The 15109-nt window shown below is 45.3% G+C and overlaps 1 protein-coding gene across 23 annotated transcripts in view; it reads left to right on the forward strand.

Moving 5' to 3' along the window:
- Kcnj15 (potassium inwardly-rectifying channel, subfamily J, member 15) overlaps positions 1 to 14865 on the forward strand; it is a 42703-nt gene extending 27838 nt beyond the window's left edge. For 5 of the 23 annotated variants that reach the window (NM_019664.5, NM_001271691.1, NM_001271689.1 and 2 more), the window contains 2 exons: positions 6416 to 6513; positions 10196 to 14865. In NM_019664.5, the coding sequence (NP_062638.1) occupies positions 10207 to 11334 (1128 nt within the window). In that variant the 5' untranslated portion in view covers positions 6416 to 6513; positions 10196 to 10206 and the 3' untranslated portion in view covers positions 11335 to 14865. Of the gene's footprint in view, positions 1 to 2007; positions 2176 to 3475; positions 3586 to 5416; positions 5436 to 5833; positions 6311 to 6415; positions 6514 to 7727; positions 7787 to 10195 lie in introns of those variants that run through there. The other 18 variants (NM_001271687.1, NM_001271692.1, NM_001039057.2 and 15 more) reach the window with 11 other exon arrangements.
- Positions 14866 to 15109: the final 244 nt, after the last annotated feature.

The following is a 15109-nucleotide window of genomic DNA, read 5'->3' on the forward strand; positions in this document are numbered from 1 at the left end:
ATTTGGGCTTCTTAGCTCCGGGGTGGGACCCATGACCCTGTACTTCCTATGAGCTCCTCAAGGGAGGCTGATACTGCAGTTGAGGGATATAGTGTCCTCAGGGTCTCCTGTCTATCTGAAGAGAGTGAGATGGATAGCTCGTCTCAAGACATTTCACGTTAACCAGGAGTGACATCTGCTCATGGAATGCCTGAGAATCCCGAATACATTCCAGCCCTACGCCAGTTAGCTGCTGGGTGAGGAATCGTCAACAAATCATTCACACTCTTGGATTCTCTTTTAGAGTTGTTCAGTGCCGACCAGATGATCAGCACTCCCTAGAGTGCTTCCAAAGATCACACCTATGCTGGGTGGTTCTGCTCAGGTGTGGGGTGAGGGACTTTCAAGCATGCCCCTCTTGGCACAGGAAATAACCCTCGGTCCTGAGGCAGAGTCAGGGAAAAGTTTGGTGGCAAGCACCTCCTACATGATTCTGTAGCATTCCTGACTACGGGATTTGTAGCAGCCCAGCTTTAGCTGGTAGTCAGTATCCTACAAATGCCTTTAATAGTCTTTGCTTGAATCATGCTTGAGTCAGGTGGTTCCAACCATCCTATCTCTGCAGGGGAGGCCTCCAGAGGTCTTATCCTGCATGGAGCTGTGGCGAATGTTGCTGTACAAGGAAGGATCTTGGAGTGATCTTCAGTTGACTGTGCCCTCACCAGTCTCTCAAGTGCTTTGTTGGTCCCTTATTTGCTAAGAGAGTCCACTTGAGCTTCTGTTCTCCCGGACAGTCTCATATGGTACCTCATGAACTTCCTGCTACGACCCCACCCTGTGTTCTCCATATTCTCTGTAACATGTGTGTAGACCTCTCCAAGTGTGATCTCAAGGCTTGCAGCATTATCACACAGGGGCTTAGACCTTTGGATGTCTGGCTCCACGGGTATTATCCTTCTTCCAGAACCCTCCAGGGGTCAGAATGCTCAGAGACACATAGTGAGAGTCTTTTTCATCTGGAATATGGGAATAATAGCAGTATCTGGTTAGATGTGGTAGAAGATGATCAATGAACTAGAGAGGGCTTTTTATTCTCTGATGAGCACAATCATGCTGGTTGATTTTCATCATGAGCCACCGGGAGAAGACAAGTGTCACTGTGTCCTCATAGTGGTGTTGTAGCTAGGGGGCCAGTGCCAGGGGCTGACAGAAGCCAGTACCAGAGGCTGATAGACCTGGTTCTCTGGCCAATATCTTCTGTCTATTGGCTTTATGTATGTTCATCAGTTATTTAATCCCTCCCATCTTAAGATCCTAATTTAGAAAATAGATTTGCTTTTCTTCAACTGGTAAAGAGAAGGATGGAATAACAAGTGATGTTGCTTTGAAATGTCTGCCTTCTGAAACCAAAGCTGTTGGCATCATAAAGGTGATGGCCCAGGACAGTCAGTCTGTCTATGAGATTATAGATCACCAAGCCAACGGATTCACAGATCAAAGGAAGGCTGGAATGGAGGAGGAGTGGGCCACCCATGCACCTTCTTCTGAAGAGCCACCCTGCACCTTGTATATAAGTGCTGACTTTGAGATAACTCAGCAGCAAGTCAGACACATCTGTCTTCCTACTGAAGTTTGGTTAAACTTAGATTATTTCTCTGTTCCAAGTTCTCATCCTAGACCAGCATTTGGAGTTCACATTATGACTATTTCAGATTTTTAATGTCATTCCTTTAAATTCCATATCGTTTAGACTAGCATACAATCCTAGTAGCAAATCATAGTCAGAGCTTCTCTGGTTCCAGTTTTTAGCAGGCTTTATCTCTGGAACCCTGAACTCCAAAACCTCCATGACTCACACAAGCATCCTCTCTCACCTGTTACAAGTTAGCAGTTGCTCTGCCATGGTCCAGCTCTGAACATCTTCCTCCTCCTCCTCCTCTCCCTCCTCTTCCTCCTCCTCCTCCTCCTCCTCCTCCTCCTCTCCCTCCTCCTCCTCCTCCTCCTCCTTCTCCTCCTCCCCTGCCCCAGAATAAGGAGGAACTGAGGAGCATCCCAGGGGCAAGACCTCTTCGTGAGTTCAGTGCCTCTGCTTAGGCATGGTGAGCCTTTGCCACACACAGGTCATGGCTTGGAAAAGTCACATGACCTCCCTACACAGGAAGCAGAAACACATCCCGCTCAAAGGGGCCAGCCTAGGTAAGGACCCTTTACAAGATCCAGCAGAAAAGTGGGACTAACGGGAATCTACATCCAAACACACACGGTCGCCAAAGTCTGACACAGCTCCACCTGCACAGAACACGGACAACTGGCTTGTGAATATGCTGGTGTGTGTGGGCAAAGCCACTGGAGTCCTACCCTGTATTGGTGAACTTAAGAACTGGGTTCAGAACTCAGCCAGGCTTTGAACTGAATGGGAGGTGGTTTTTGAAGAGGAGAGAATTTGGTCCAAGACTATAGTGAAGGTCCCCTGATGTGTCCATGTGGCCCGTCACAGGGTCCAAAGGACAGCAAGCCTGGCTGGGTTTATTTTCAATTACTTTTAAACCCTCTGAGCTCAGTGAACCCTGAACAAGTTCTTGTTAAGCACTTTTTTCCTACTTAATATTTAATCCTGTGTCTACTTAACATGAAATTTAATCTACATAATCTTTGGGCTTGTAGGTCATCAAAAATACCAGTGTGTCAGAAACAGCTGGTACCCAAGCTTTTCATATCAGCAAGAGGTTAAACTCTTGTCAGAGTTTAAGTCGGAGCCTTTGCATTTTGTTGGTCCAGAAAAGCAAGATTTAAAGTGATTCGGGTCTCATTCTCCACCTGTTCCCAGCCCTTTGAGAGGACATGGAACAGGGACACCAGACACCTGAGAAAAGCAGGACACTGCATTCCCAGAAGGAGAAACATGCATATTTTTTTCTGCCATCTTGTTTACCACAGAACACATGGTGTTTTCCCAGGATAAAAACAGAGAAAACTTACAAAATTCAATAAAAAACTAATTTCAAACTTTTAGAAAGTCCTAAAGCTGTGTTAACCAGGAGGGGAAAAATGATTCCTAAACGAATCTATTTTTCTTAAGAAAGTATCTGTGGCAGGAGGAAGATTCTATTTTTGAGAACTAGAAAAAAAGGTACTGTGTAAATAGGTGTGGGTTAGCAAAATTAATGGGTGAAATTTGTTGTGAGAGTTAAAAATATCTCTGTACTTATTTTTTTCTAGAATTATTTATGTTATAGTAAAGTACTTATTTAACACAACATATAAATAAAACATTTATACAATTAGTGTAGATTAATTTTAGAGTTATTGGTACTGCACAAATAACTAATATGATATATTAATATAAATTTTATAACATTTATATATTTGGTATATATTTGACTATATATATATGTGTGTGTGTATATATATACATATACATATATATGCTCTATGACCTATTTGACATATTAATATCTGTAAAATAAATATAAATAATATGGCACATTTTTTCTAGAATATCTATATATTTCTGATACTAAAAGCCTCGTCCCTGGCTCTGGGCACTGGGAGTAGCATTTTACCTACAAGGATGAAGGAGTTGGATATCCCTGAAGAAATATGCAGGTACATTCAACACCTGGGCAACAGTATTACTCAGGATGCTGACAGAAAGCAGGGTGAGCAAGACATATCCTAAAGAAATGGAGCTGTACATCCCACCATGCTGGAAACCGCGCATGCCCCAGAGCAGCAGTGTCACGTGGGATCCTGTACATCCCACCATGCTGGAAACCGAGCATGCGCCCAGAGCAGCAGTGTCACATAGGACCCCATTAGCCATGCACATTGTTTGACTTTGAATCTTCTGGTTGGTTCTGAGGCCTGAACCCAGAGCCCTGCCAGGCCAGTAAAAGATGTGGCTCAAGGAGCCCAGCTCTGCCCCAACACAGCGTTGGGAGCCTGAATAAGTCACTTCCCCACACCCCCTCTTTGAACATATGTGGCAGTGCTCCCCTTGAAGGACTGCAGTGATGCATAGTAAAGGCCCCACGTGGCAAGCTCATGGCTGAGGGGTGGCTGCCATGTTGTATTAGCTATGTGGATTCTACCCGCCACTACTGTTATCCAGGGCTTTCTGACTTAATTGTGTATTACTATATTATTTTAATCTATCTGCATCTTCTGCACTTTGTATGCTTCCTGCCCGTGACATGCTTCCTCTAATTGGCCACAGCTTCCTGGTTGTTTACTTTCAGCCAAGGATAAGCCCAGTGTTCTCTGCCTCTTTCCCAGATCCTCCATTCTTACAAGGGACCCATCTCTCTGTTAAACTTTTTTTTTTCTTCCACTTCCTGCCACCCTGATTATTCCCAGCATTGCAAACACAGCTCTCCTCTGCTCTTCTTGCATCCAAGTGCCTTCCACAGTGTGCCTGCTGCTTAGTTTCATTCACAAACTAGACTTTATTCTCTCCTTTATCTCCAGAAAACAAACGGTGTACCACAGAGCAAATGCTAAACAAATTCATGCCCTGTGTCTTTCTTGGCTGGCGGTAGGAGAGGACAATCCTGACTCGAGGACTTCAGTGAATGTATCATAGTTCTGAGAATTATCATCCCAACCAGGAAGCCTCAGCAGCATGAGAAACCTGGGAAACTAAATGCTATTCCCAGAGACTAACCCTGCTTGTTTGTCATGGGTGGCACTCTGGAGGATTAAAAGAGGGAACACCTCACAAAAGCCCATTTATCAGATCACTCATAATTAGCTTGTGGAAAATTATGGATGTCTCTTAACACTTTAGAAGATAAGCCATGCTGATTGTAGAACCACTGAGGGGGGGGGGATAGAAACCAAAGGCAATAACATAAAATAGGTGTGCAAGAAGTAGATTCCTTTATTTAAATGTCATGTATTTATGTAATGTGCATGTGTGAATGTATGTGCACCACGTGTATGTAGCGCCCATGGAGGCCAGAAGAGGGGCTCCAACCCCCTGAAACTGGAGTTACAGATGGCTGTGATCTGTTTGTAGCTGCTGGGAATCAAACTTAAGTTTTTTGCAAGAGCAGCAAGTTCTCTTAACCACTGAGCCATCTCTCCCTCCATCCCCGAGAAGTTCACTTCTTGAAAGAAGGCTGCTGAGGAACTAGAGGAAAGTCTGTGAAGTGTAGAAGCCAGTGAATCAAACAGCCAAACTGGTGTGTACAAGGCAGATTACCAGTCTCAGCAGAGCAATGAGCAAAGGCCTGTGCTCCAGCCATGCAGTGGACCCACTAAGATCTGGTATCTGTTAGGCTGAAGGGGCTGAGAGGAGGAATATAGTAACTATAAACCAGTAACTACTGTAAATAAAGGACTGATCGGCAATCTGAAACCTGTGAACCTGAGACAGACACGAAGGTGCAAAGGTTGACCGAGAAAAATAGAAAACAGACAAGGAAGGTGGCTGGATGGAGAACATGGGTAGCCAGGTAATAGACGATATGCAGATAGATAGTAGATTAATTGCTTATTTGATAGATGCTGTAGAGATGACTCGTAGATTATAGATAGTAGATAAAAATTAGGAAAACGGCAGGCGATTGTTAACTGGTTGATAAATGATTGGTAAATTATACACACACACACAGAGGGTGGAGGGAGGGAGGGAGGGAGAGGGAGAGGGAGAGGGGGAGGGAGAAGGAGAGGGAGAGGGGGAGGGGGAGAGAGAGAGAGAGAGAGAGAGAGAGAGAGAGAGAGAGAGAGAGAGAGAGAGAGAGAGAATATGAATGAATTTCAAAAAAGAATTTTAAAAAGCTCCTTAAGTTTAGACCAGATCACACAGAGCACAGGATAATGGGGGTGGGGGGCGGTTTGGGAAAAACACTGGTGTGGCTCCCACAGCCTTGGGGGTGCATGGGGAAGAGTACTGGTCTGCCTTCTATAATTTTGCACCTCCTTCCTCCCCTGGCTCCCCAGCTGAGCCTTCCCCCACCTCCCAGGCTCCAGTCTCCTCTTCTAGAGTCTCTGTCATTTTTTGAGATGGTGCTAACAGCCCTTTTTACCTAACTCTGTATCTCAAGAGTAGCAATGAATTTCCACAGGCGGCGGGACTATTCCGGACTCTTCCCCTCAACTGTGCGCTGTTTACTTCCTCTGCGCTTCCCCTTCCTGCCTCCTGCTTGGATCACTACAGCCTTGGTGGGGGTGGGTTGACCCTTCTCTCCAGTGCCTTTTGCCAATGAGCTCCCTCCAGGGGCTGGATTCCTAGCGAAGGCTGTGGTGGTAGCAACGGGGCTTCATTCTTAAAAATTCTTGGCCATGTAGCCTGTCCTGGGCATCCTGCCAGATGGCCAGGGATTTGAAGGTAAATGCCACACCCAGTGCTCTAAAGGAATCCTCAGGGACCAGGCTGGCTGGGTGCTCTCCGTTCTACCTGTGAACAGCACGTGTCTGTTCCTCTTTCTTTCAGGCCATAGCAGAGCCCCATGGTAGCCAGGTGGGAGAAGGGGAGCGAGGACGCGCCACTTACCCTGCAGAAGATTCCTGACCTACAGAGTGAGTGACCAGGTAGTAAAGGGCTTGGAGGGCAGAGGGCTATAGACTGGGGGCAGGGGTTGGAGGATAGAGGAGATGGCTGCCCTGCAACCTTCCCTTAGCTCTTGTTTCCCCCTCAGAGAGATCCTGAGCCATGCACTTGCAGGAGGCCACAAGTCCCAAGCCCTGATTGCTTGGATCCCAAAGCCAGGTGCTCAGGCTTGCAGCCAGAGCTTACCAGAAACAGGAAGGCACACGGTTCACCCCAAGCCAGTTCAACCCCCCCCCCCCCCCAGCAAGAATGAGGGAGAGACAGAGGGAGAAACAGAAGCCCCAGGAACAAGGCCACAGTCCCCAGAATCTGGAAAGCGCTGTACAGAAGGAAGCACCTCTTCGGTGTGCAGGACACTCACGTTTCACTTGTCCTGGAAAAACTTAAGCCCTTGTTTTGGATTCAGTGGGCTGAGTGGCATGCCTGTTCCCCAGAGCTCTCCTTCCTCTGTCTTTCTCCTTAAGCACAGCCGGTCGCTTGCACACTTGCAGGTAAGCTGTGCTTGCCTGTGGCAGAGCTCCTGCCACAGCCTGCCTCTGCATTCAGCATGGTAGGCCCTTTCCAAGCCTCAGCAGGGTTACTTTCTCCCTCATTATAAACTAAAGAGTATGGTCTGGGGCACAAGAAGGAACTTCCAAGCTTCCTGCAATGTCCCTGGCTCTAAGGAATAGATCCTAGGAAGTGTAAAGTAGGCTTCAAGAAGTTGAAGCTCTAAGTAACTTACACTCTTCCTTTCAATGAAAACAAAACATGTCTTTTCAAGAAAAAAAAATTTCAAAAAGACCATTTCAAGGGGTGTTCACAATGAAACAGGAAGATTTAATGGCCTGTGGCACCATTTTACATCCTGAGCAGGTGCTGGCCTTCAATGGGGACTCTTGTTTCCATGAAGAGATTTGCCTGCATTCATTCTAAAATGAATTTTATTGCCAAAATGCCCCTCTACCAGAACGATTAGTGCCTGAATCATAAGATAATGCATACCCATTTATTGCTTTTCAAAGGGGAGATTCCCCCCCCCCCGATTCTTAGAATGCCAATGAGGTAGGGGAAAACCATGCCAGTCAGGTAGAGTTCCCCTGTAATCGCCAACGTTATCTTTTCCGAGGAATGTCGGAGTCATCAGTTTCCGTCAGCAGGCAGGTGCTATAAGATGCTCTGGGGCCTTGAGGCCAGCTCTTCCCTGGCTGCTGGCTGCCGAGGCAGGGCAAAGTGCTCCCTGGGGCTGAGCGGGGAGCCTAGAGCTACTTCTCGGTAGGTTTGTTTCTTTTCTGCGACTGCGTTAGATTTCTCCACTACATATCCTTTTGCTTGTTCTTAAAATAGACTCTCCAGCTGGCTCTATTTTGATCTAAAGAATGGAGCAGAATTGTGTGTGTACCTAAATATCACACCTAAAGTGACATTGGTAGCGCTTGTCTAAGAATAACCTGCACAGCACTGGGGATGTTCAGGAAGTTTAATTACTTGCTACTGGAAGGGCTTTAGTTGCTTGATAATTGGGCTTTTCCTAAATGTCATCAGAAACAGGAGAAACCATAATGCTAAGTTATTCACTTGGACGAGGGTGGCATAAATGAACTTGCTCCAACATATGCAAGTTAAAAGGGAGGTCTAAATATGTATCGATACTGCTTTGTCTCTGAAAACTTGGGATAATATTGCTACACCCAAACTATTTTATGAGTAGTCAATCTGACATTTATAATTTCATATGTAAGATAAGTTCTGGATCTGGCCAAGCAAGCTTTAAATAAATATTATCATGATAAATCATTGAAGCTGACTGTACATAAATGCTGGTAACACTTTTGTAAGATATTTGCATAACTTCTGGTATCATCAAGAGAAAAAAATAACTTATTATGTTTTTAGAATAAGGCTTTGTGAAGGCGCTAATTTAATCATGACTGTCATAGTTCTGCTTTACCTAATCATAAGTACAGAATTACCCAGAAAGGGGCAATCTCAATTGAGGAACTGCCTCCACCAGACTGACCTGTAGGCAGGTCTATGGGGCATTTTATTGACTGGTGATTTATGTTGGAGGTACCAGCCCACTGTGGGCAGCACCATCCTCTAGCAGGTAGGTCTGAGCTGTATAAGAAAGGTAGCTGAGCAAGACCGAGGAAGCAAGCCAATAAACAGAGTTCCTCCACAGTCTCTGCTTTAGTTCCTGCCTTGGCTTCCTACCCTGACTTCCCTCACAAAGACTTGTGGCCTGTAAGATGAAATAAACTCTTTCCTCCCGAAGTTGCTTTTCATCAGTGTTTTACCGAAGCAACAAACAGCAAACAATGACAGAGGTTGGTACTGAGGATGGGGTAAAAACCCCACACTGGCATAAAGGACTTACTCCCAGTTAAAAATTAAAGAGATGAGGTCTAGAGAGGCTGAAAGTTTGTGCTGCCTCACATAGACAGTTGCAGAGTCAAGAGTTTCATCTCCGCTAGTTCTTTCAAAGCTTAGGTCCCTTACTCAGCTGCTTCCACAGCTCTGGTTCAAGTCAGCTAGCCTGGTTCTCACAGTTCTATTTCCTTCCTTCCTTACATCCACACTCAGTGTTCCCTCGACTTCTTGAGTTCTCTATCTGTAGGTTGGAGCTGCCCAGGCATGAAGATACTGGGTGCAGTTGCACCTGCCCTAGACATATGCAGACATTGTTCTAATAATTATTCCCCAAGCAGACAGCACAGTACTACTTCACCATGTATTATGCATACCATGTTAAGTTCAATAAATGATCTGGAGATGGTTTAAAGTACTGAGGATGATATGCACAGATTGCATGCAGACAGTTTGTCATTTCCATGAAGGAATCATGGCTCACAGCTGGGTTTTATATCTATAGGGCGCTCTCGAAACAGGGAGTCCCTGGAAACTGTCTCAGTTTTACTTCCTGTTGCTAGATAGCATGACAAAAACAACTGAGAGGAATCATGGGGAGAAGGTTCAGGAGCTAAGATGCTCTACTCTTGCAGAGGACCCAGTTCCCAGCGCCCAAGTCAGTCAGTCACCATCACATGTAGCTTTTATAGCTCTGGGGAATCTGATTCCTTCTTCTGACCTTGGCAGACGCAATCTCCCAACACACATATATGCACATAAATCTTCTGTGTGGGAAGCAACTAAGTGGAAAAAGGGCTTATTTTAACTAAAAATCAGATTCCAGTTCGTCATGGGGAGGAAGTCACAGAGACAGGAACCTGATACAGCTGGTCACATCATACCTACACTGGAGAAACGGTGCACAGAATACATGGCTGCTTAGCCCACTTTCTCTACTCTTGGTAGAGGCAATCAGCTGCAGAATCAGGGTCTCCCGACTAAGGAATGGTTCCACTTATAGCACACGGTCTTCCTACCTTAACTGATGGAATCATAAAAATCCACCGTAGACACACACACACCAGCCAACTCGATCCAGACAATCCCTCATTGAAACTCTTCTCCCCGTGTGGTTTTAGATGATACAGAATTGATGATTAAAACTAACTGAAAGGCACCAAGAGATCACTATATATTTAGTCTTATGGCACAGGGCAATAGAATATAGTTATTGCATGCGGTAGGAGATTAACACCATACTGTAACAAAAGGATTCTGCTATTGCTTTTTCTGCCTTCTTGACATCAGTCACATCTTCTTTTGTTATTTCTTTAGGTGGTCCAAAGATGGATGCCATTCACCTTGGCATGTCCAGTGCCCCACTGGTGAAGCATACCAACGGGGTTGGACTCAAGGCCCACAGACCCCGAGTCATGTCAAAGAGTGGGCACAGTAATGTGAGAATCGATAAGGTAGACGGAATCTATTTACTCTACCTCCAGGACTTGTGGACAACCGTCATCGACATGAAGTGGCGATACAAGCTCACCCTATTTGCTGCCACCTTTGTGATGACCTGGTTTCTGTTTGGAGTGGTCTACTATGCCATAGCCTTTATTCATGGTGACTTACAACTTGGGGAATCTAATTCCAACCACACACCCTGCATTATGAAAGTGGACTCTCTCACAGGAGCATTCCTCTTTTCCTTGGAATCTCAGACAACCATTGGCTACGGGGTCCGTTCCATCACAGAGGAGTGTCCCCATGCTATCTTCCTCTTAGTCGCCCAACTGGTCATCACCACATTGATTGAGATCTTCATTACGGGGACCTTTCTGGCTAAAATTGCAAGACCCAAAAAGCGAGCCGAGACCATTAAGTTCAGCCACTGTGCTGTCATCAGCAAGCAGAATGGAAAGCTATGCCTGGTCATCCAGGTGGCCAACATGAGGAAGAGTCTCCTGATTCAGTGCCAGCTCTCTGGAAAACTCCTGCAGACACACGTCACCAAAGAGGGAGAACGCATTCTCCTCAACCAGGCCACTGTCAAATTCCACGTGGACTCCTCTTCCGAGAGTCCCTTCCTCATCCTGCCCATGACCTTCTACCACGTGTTGGATGAGACAAGCCCCCTGCGGGACCTCACACCCCAAAACCTAAAGGAGAAGGAGTTTGAGCTGGTGGTACTTCTCAACGCCACGGTGGAGTCTACCAGCGCCGTCTGCCAGAGCCGAACGTCTTACATCCCGGAGGAGATCTACTGGGGCTTTGAGTTTGTGCCTGTGGTTTCTCTCTCCAAAAATGGAAAGTATGTGGCTGATTTCAGTCAATTTGAGCAGATCAGGAAGAGCCCGGATTGTACCTTCTACTGTGCCGATTCTGAGAAGCAGAAGCTTGAAGAACAGTACAGGCAAGAGGACCAGAGGGAGCGGGAGCTGAGGAGCCTCCTGCTACAGCAGAGCAATGTCTGACTCCACCGGCCTCTGGGCGTCTCCTAACCAGGGCTCCTTTCAAAAGCAATGGCTGCCATGAACGTGGGATGGGTGGCCCCACTACCAAATCACACAGACGTTCGTGGCCATCTTCCCCTTTGTTCTGATGGCTGAACAAGCATTTCTGAATATAAAAAGATGTCTTCAGAGTGCCTGGTCAGAGGTGAGCACTCAAATTCAGATTTCCCCCCACCCCTAAAATGGAGCTATACATTGAAGAACTGAGTGTAGGAAGATGGAGAGAATTCCCGCTGGAGGGCAGACCCAGCAGTGCTGACAGTGGATGGCATGTATGCCTACTCAAGAACATCTGCTCATAATGCAAAATATTTATTTACCCACCTAACAAGGGCATTGGTGGCTGAGGTCTGAGGCGTAATTTGCTATTTGCTCATAGCACTGCTTAAGAACTCACTCCTTCTCATGTTCAAGTGCATACGTTTTTATTTGCAATGACGGTTATCTGGAGATGACAAAAAAAAAAAAAGTTGGGAAAGCAGGGTCTTAAAGCTTGCAGAATAATACAGCCGTTTTATTTTTACATTCTTCCATAGACTTTAATTGTGTGGAGCGAACATCATCAAATCAGGAATCAAGAGTTCAGAAAATATGTCCATCTCTTGATTCTGTGGTCCCCATCACTTCTGGAGGAAGCGTGTACTAGCCTCTTTTTCCTTTAAAATGTCCTTCACAGACAAACCAAATAGCACCATTTAGGGACATATTGGCAACACGCACAGCCGGGTTTCAGCCAGGCTTCCAGAAACCTCAATGTTGCAGGCTCTGAGTAATGTTTGCAATGTCATCTGTCTAGATCCACGTTGGAAAAAAGAGCGTGTGCGTTCCGAGTCCATGTGCCCTCCAGGTCTGCCCTCTGTCAGCGTTATCAGTCGACACATCCATCTCTCAGCTATCTCAGCTTTTCCCTGGGAACATACCTTAGCCACAAAGAAATTGTACAGAGTTACTAGTGTCTTAAGAATTAGACAGTTCCCTGAGAGCTGTGACTGTCACCATTGTGTTAATTCATGGACTGAAGACGGCAGTCACCACAAAAGAAAACTGAAACTGTGTCACAAATAGGAAGTCTGCATTAGATGCTGCAGTTTGCAGCTCATGACACAGAGAAGAGGAGCCAAGGGGGAAAGGTGTCTGTGAGCAAGAAGAGCCCTTGTGCAAGAGCCTAGACAAATACGTAGTACAACTCAGTGTTACAGGGGTAACATTTTACCTCTGAGAAATATAGGAGTATAACGCCTGCATTTCCTTGGGAAAGAGAATTAAGCAGGCTAGGATTGACTGAATAGATAAGCGCTGTGTGCTCATTTTATCTGGACAAACTAGAAATTTACTCAAGTGCCATGTAACCATGAATGTACAGGCAATACTCTCTCTCTCTCTCTCTCTCTCTCTCTCTCACACACACACACACACACACACACACACACACACACACACACACACACACACATGTTCCTCATACAATATGCCAGGGTGTGCTCTGGCTCTGCAAACACAATACCAGGCATGTGGGATCAGAGGTCACACTAAGAAAGTCTACCAAGTTATCCTCATGCTTATCTGATTCTTTAAGAAAAATGAACATTTGGACCCAGAGAAACTGGGGAGACTTTAGCTGGATCTAGCTGTTAGTGTGAACAACTGCACCCCCAGTCATAACCTTGAGAGACCACTTTCACACTGTCTTTCCTTCAAACAACAACAAAATGTGGAAATAAAATCTTTGGGTTGGAACCAAGCTAATGCAGTGAGAGTCTGAGACCCATGGAGGAAAAGTTTGCAGAACGATTTCTATTAAGGAGGATTTAGGGCTGGAGAAATGGCTCGGTAGGTAAGGGCTACAGCTCAAATGCTCAACACCCTTGTAAAATGCCAGGGAGGGGTTCACAAGCCTAGAACTGCAAGATCATGGGGAGCTGAGACAGGGGGATCACTGGGACTTACTGGGCACCAGAGAGCTCCAGGCTCAGTAAGACACCCTGTCTCAGAAGAATAAGGCAGATAAAGGAAAGTGACCTACTCCTCTGGCCTCTAGGCACATGCATGCTCTCCCCACTCCACATACCAATCTGTCTGTCTGTCTCTGTCTCTCTCCCTGTCTCTTTCTGTCTCTGTCTCTCTCCCTGTCAATCTCTCTCCCTCTCTCCCTTTGTCTCTCCCTCCCTGTCTCTGTCTCTCCCTGCCTCTCCCTGTTTCTCTCTCTCTCTCTCTCTCTCTCTCTCTCACACACACACACACACACACACAGAGAGAGGTTAAATCATTCAAGAAAATGTTTTCCACTCCTTCCTGACTTCATGGCAGCCTGTGTTAGTTTCCCCCTTTTTCAAACTGTTAGATGTTTGCCCGCTCAGACATTAGTCCCTTTCACTATTAATCTTGTGTATTTGTGTCACATATTACAGTAGAATCAATAGGAAAAATCGTGCCACGAGGGCGTTTGTGGTGGCTTTTCTATTGTTTTATGAAATTCCTCACCCAAAATCCACTTTGGTGGCCATCTGAATCTGATTAATCCCAGTAACTCAGCTTGCTTCTGTTGTATACGGTACAAATGGTAACACGCCAGTCTCAAAATCGTCTTTGTATAATCACTGAGCATATTATATTCATCCAGATTTGGAATATCTGATCATTTGAAAGTTTTTTGTAATACACACCAATATATTCGGTGCCTTCAAAACCACTGTATGGGCCAGGTGTGCTGGTACATGCCTGTGATCCTAGCACATGGGAGGTGGAGGTACCAGGATTAGGAATTCAAGGCCAGCCTCGATGACATAATGCCTCCACGACATGAGCCCCTCTAACAAAATATGTAATGTTTAGGTCAATAAATCATATTGTAACATAATATCTAGTAATTCATTCTATAGTTGACTGGTTTGAAACTTAACATTTTTCAGAATCCCTTAGATATTATTTTGAACCACATATTCTCATGTTAATGTACTAGTAGAAGAATTAAATGATAAGCTTACTGGATGTCATCTAGACAGCTTTCTGATGGCAACAGATTCAGAAGAGTCATCAAAACAATAGAGTGTTTAACCTGAAGAAAGCTTTGTGTTTCTTCAGAAACTCAATGCATTCACTTTCTCTATGATTCTGAAATTGTTCTTCATTTGGGAGACCACAGGGCAGCAGATCAATGTATACCACAAGCCATGTCTTCTGCCTTGCTGCCTGTGACCGCAGACAAAGGAGAGACGCACCTCTGACCCATACAGTGAGCCACTTTGGGTCGAGGGTGGGAGTTAAACCTTGGTTCTCTGTTTTCTTTTTCATGGGGAAATTAACAGTGACGTTTTTTAATATCTAAAAACAAATGCATAGTGGGAAGAAAAAATAATATTCATTAGAGTGGATCAAATATTTAGATAAATGTAAACACCCATTTTGTTTGATCTTTAATTGAATTAAATTTCTACTTTGAACTGGCTGTGGTTTTGATATCAATGAAGTGTAAAATTATATACATATTTAAAAGACCACTTACTCTAGTGTGGAGAGACCTTTCTATTCTAACGTAATTCTCTCGCAATTAGATCCTTGTAATACGTGGAAAGAGGACATGTCAGCATAGAAAGAAAGGAACCAGGGAGAGAAAGATGAAGGAAAGAGGAGCAAATGGCGGGGGTGGGGGGTGGGAGGAAAACCAGGGCCTCTGCCAAATGCTTACCACAGACTCAGTGTAGGTGTTGACTCTGCCTAGTGACTGTGGCCTATGATG

Source organism: Mus musculus, chromosome 16, assembly GCF_000001635.26.
Source record: "Mus musculus strain C57BL/6J chromosome 16, GRCm38.p6 C57BL/6J".
NCBI classification, from domain to species: Eukaryota; Metazoa; Chordata; class Mammalia; order Rodentia; family Muridae; genus Mus; species Mus musculus.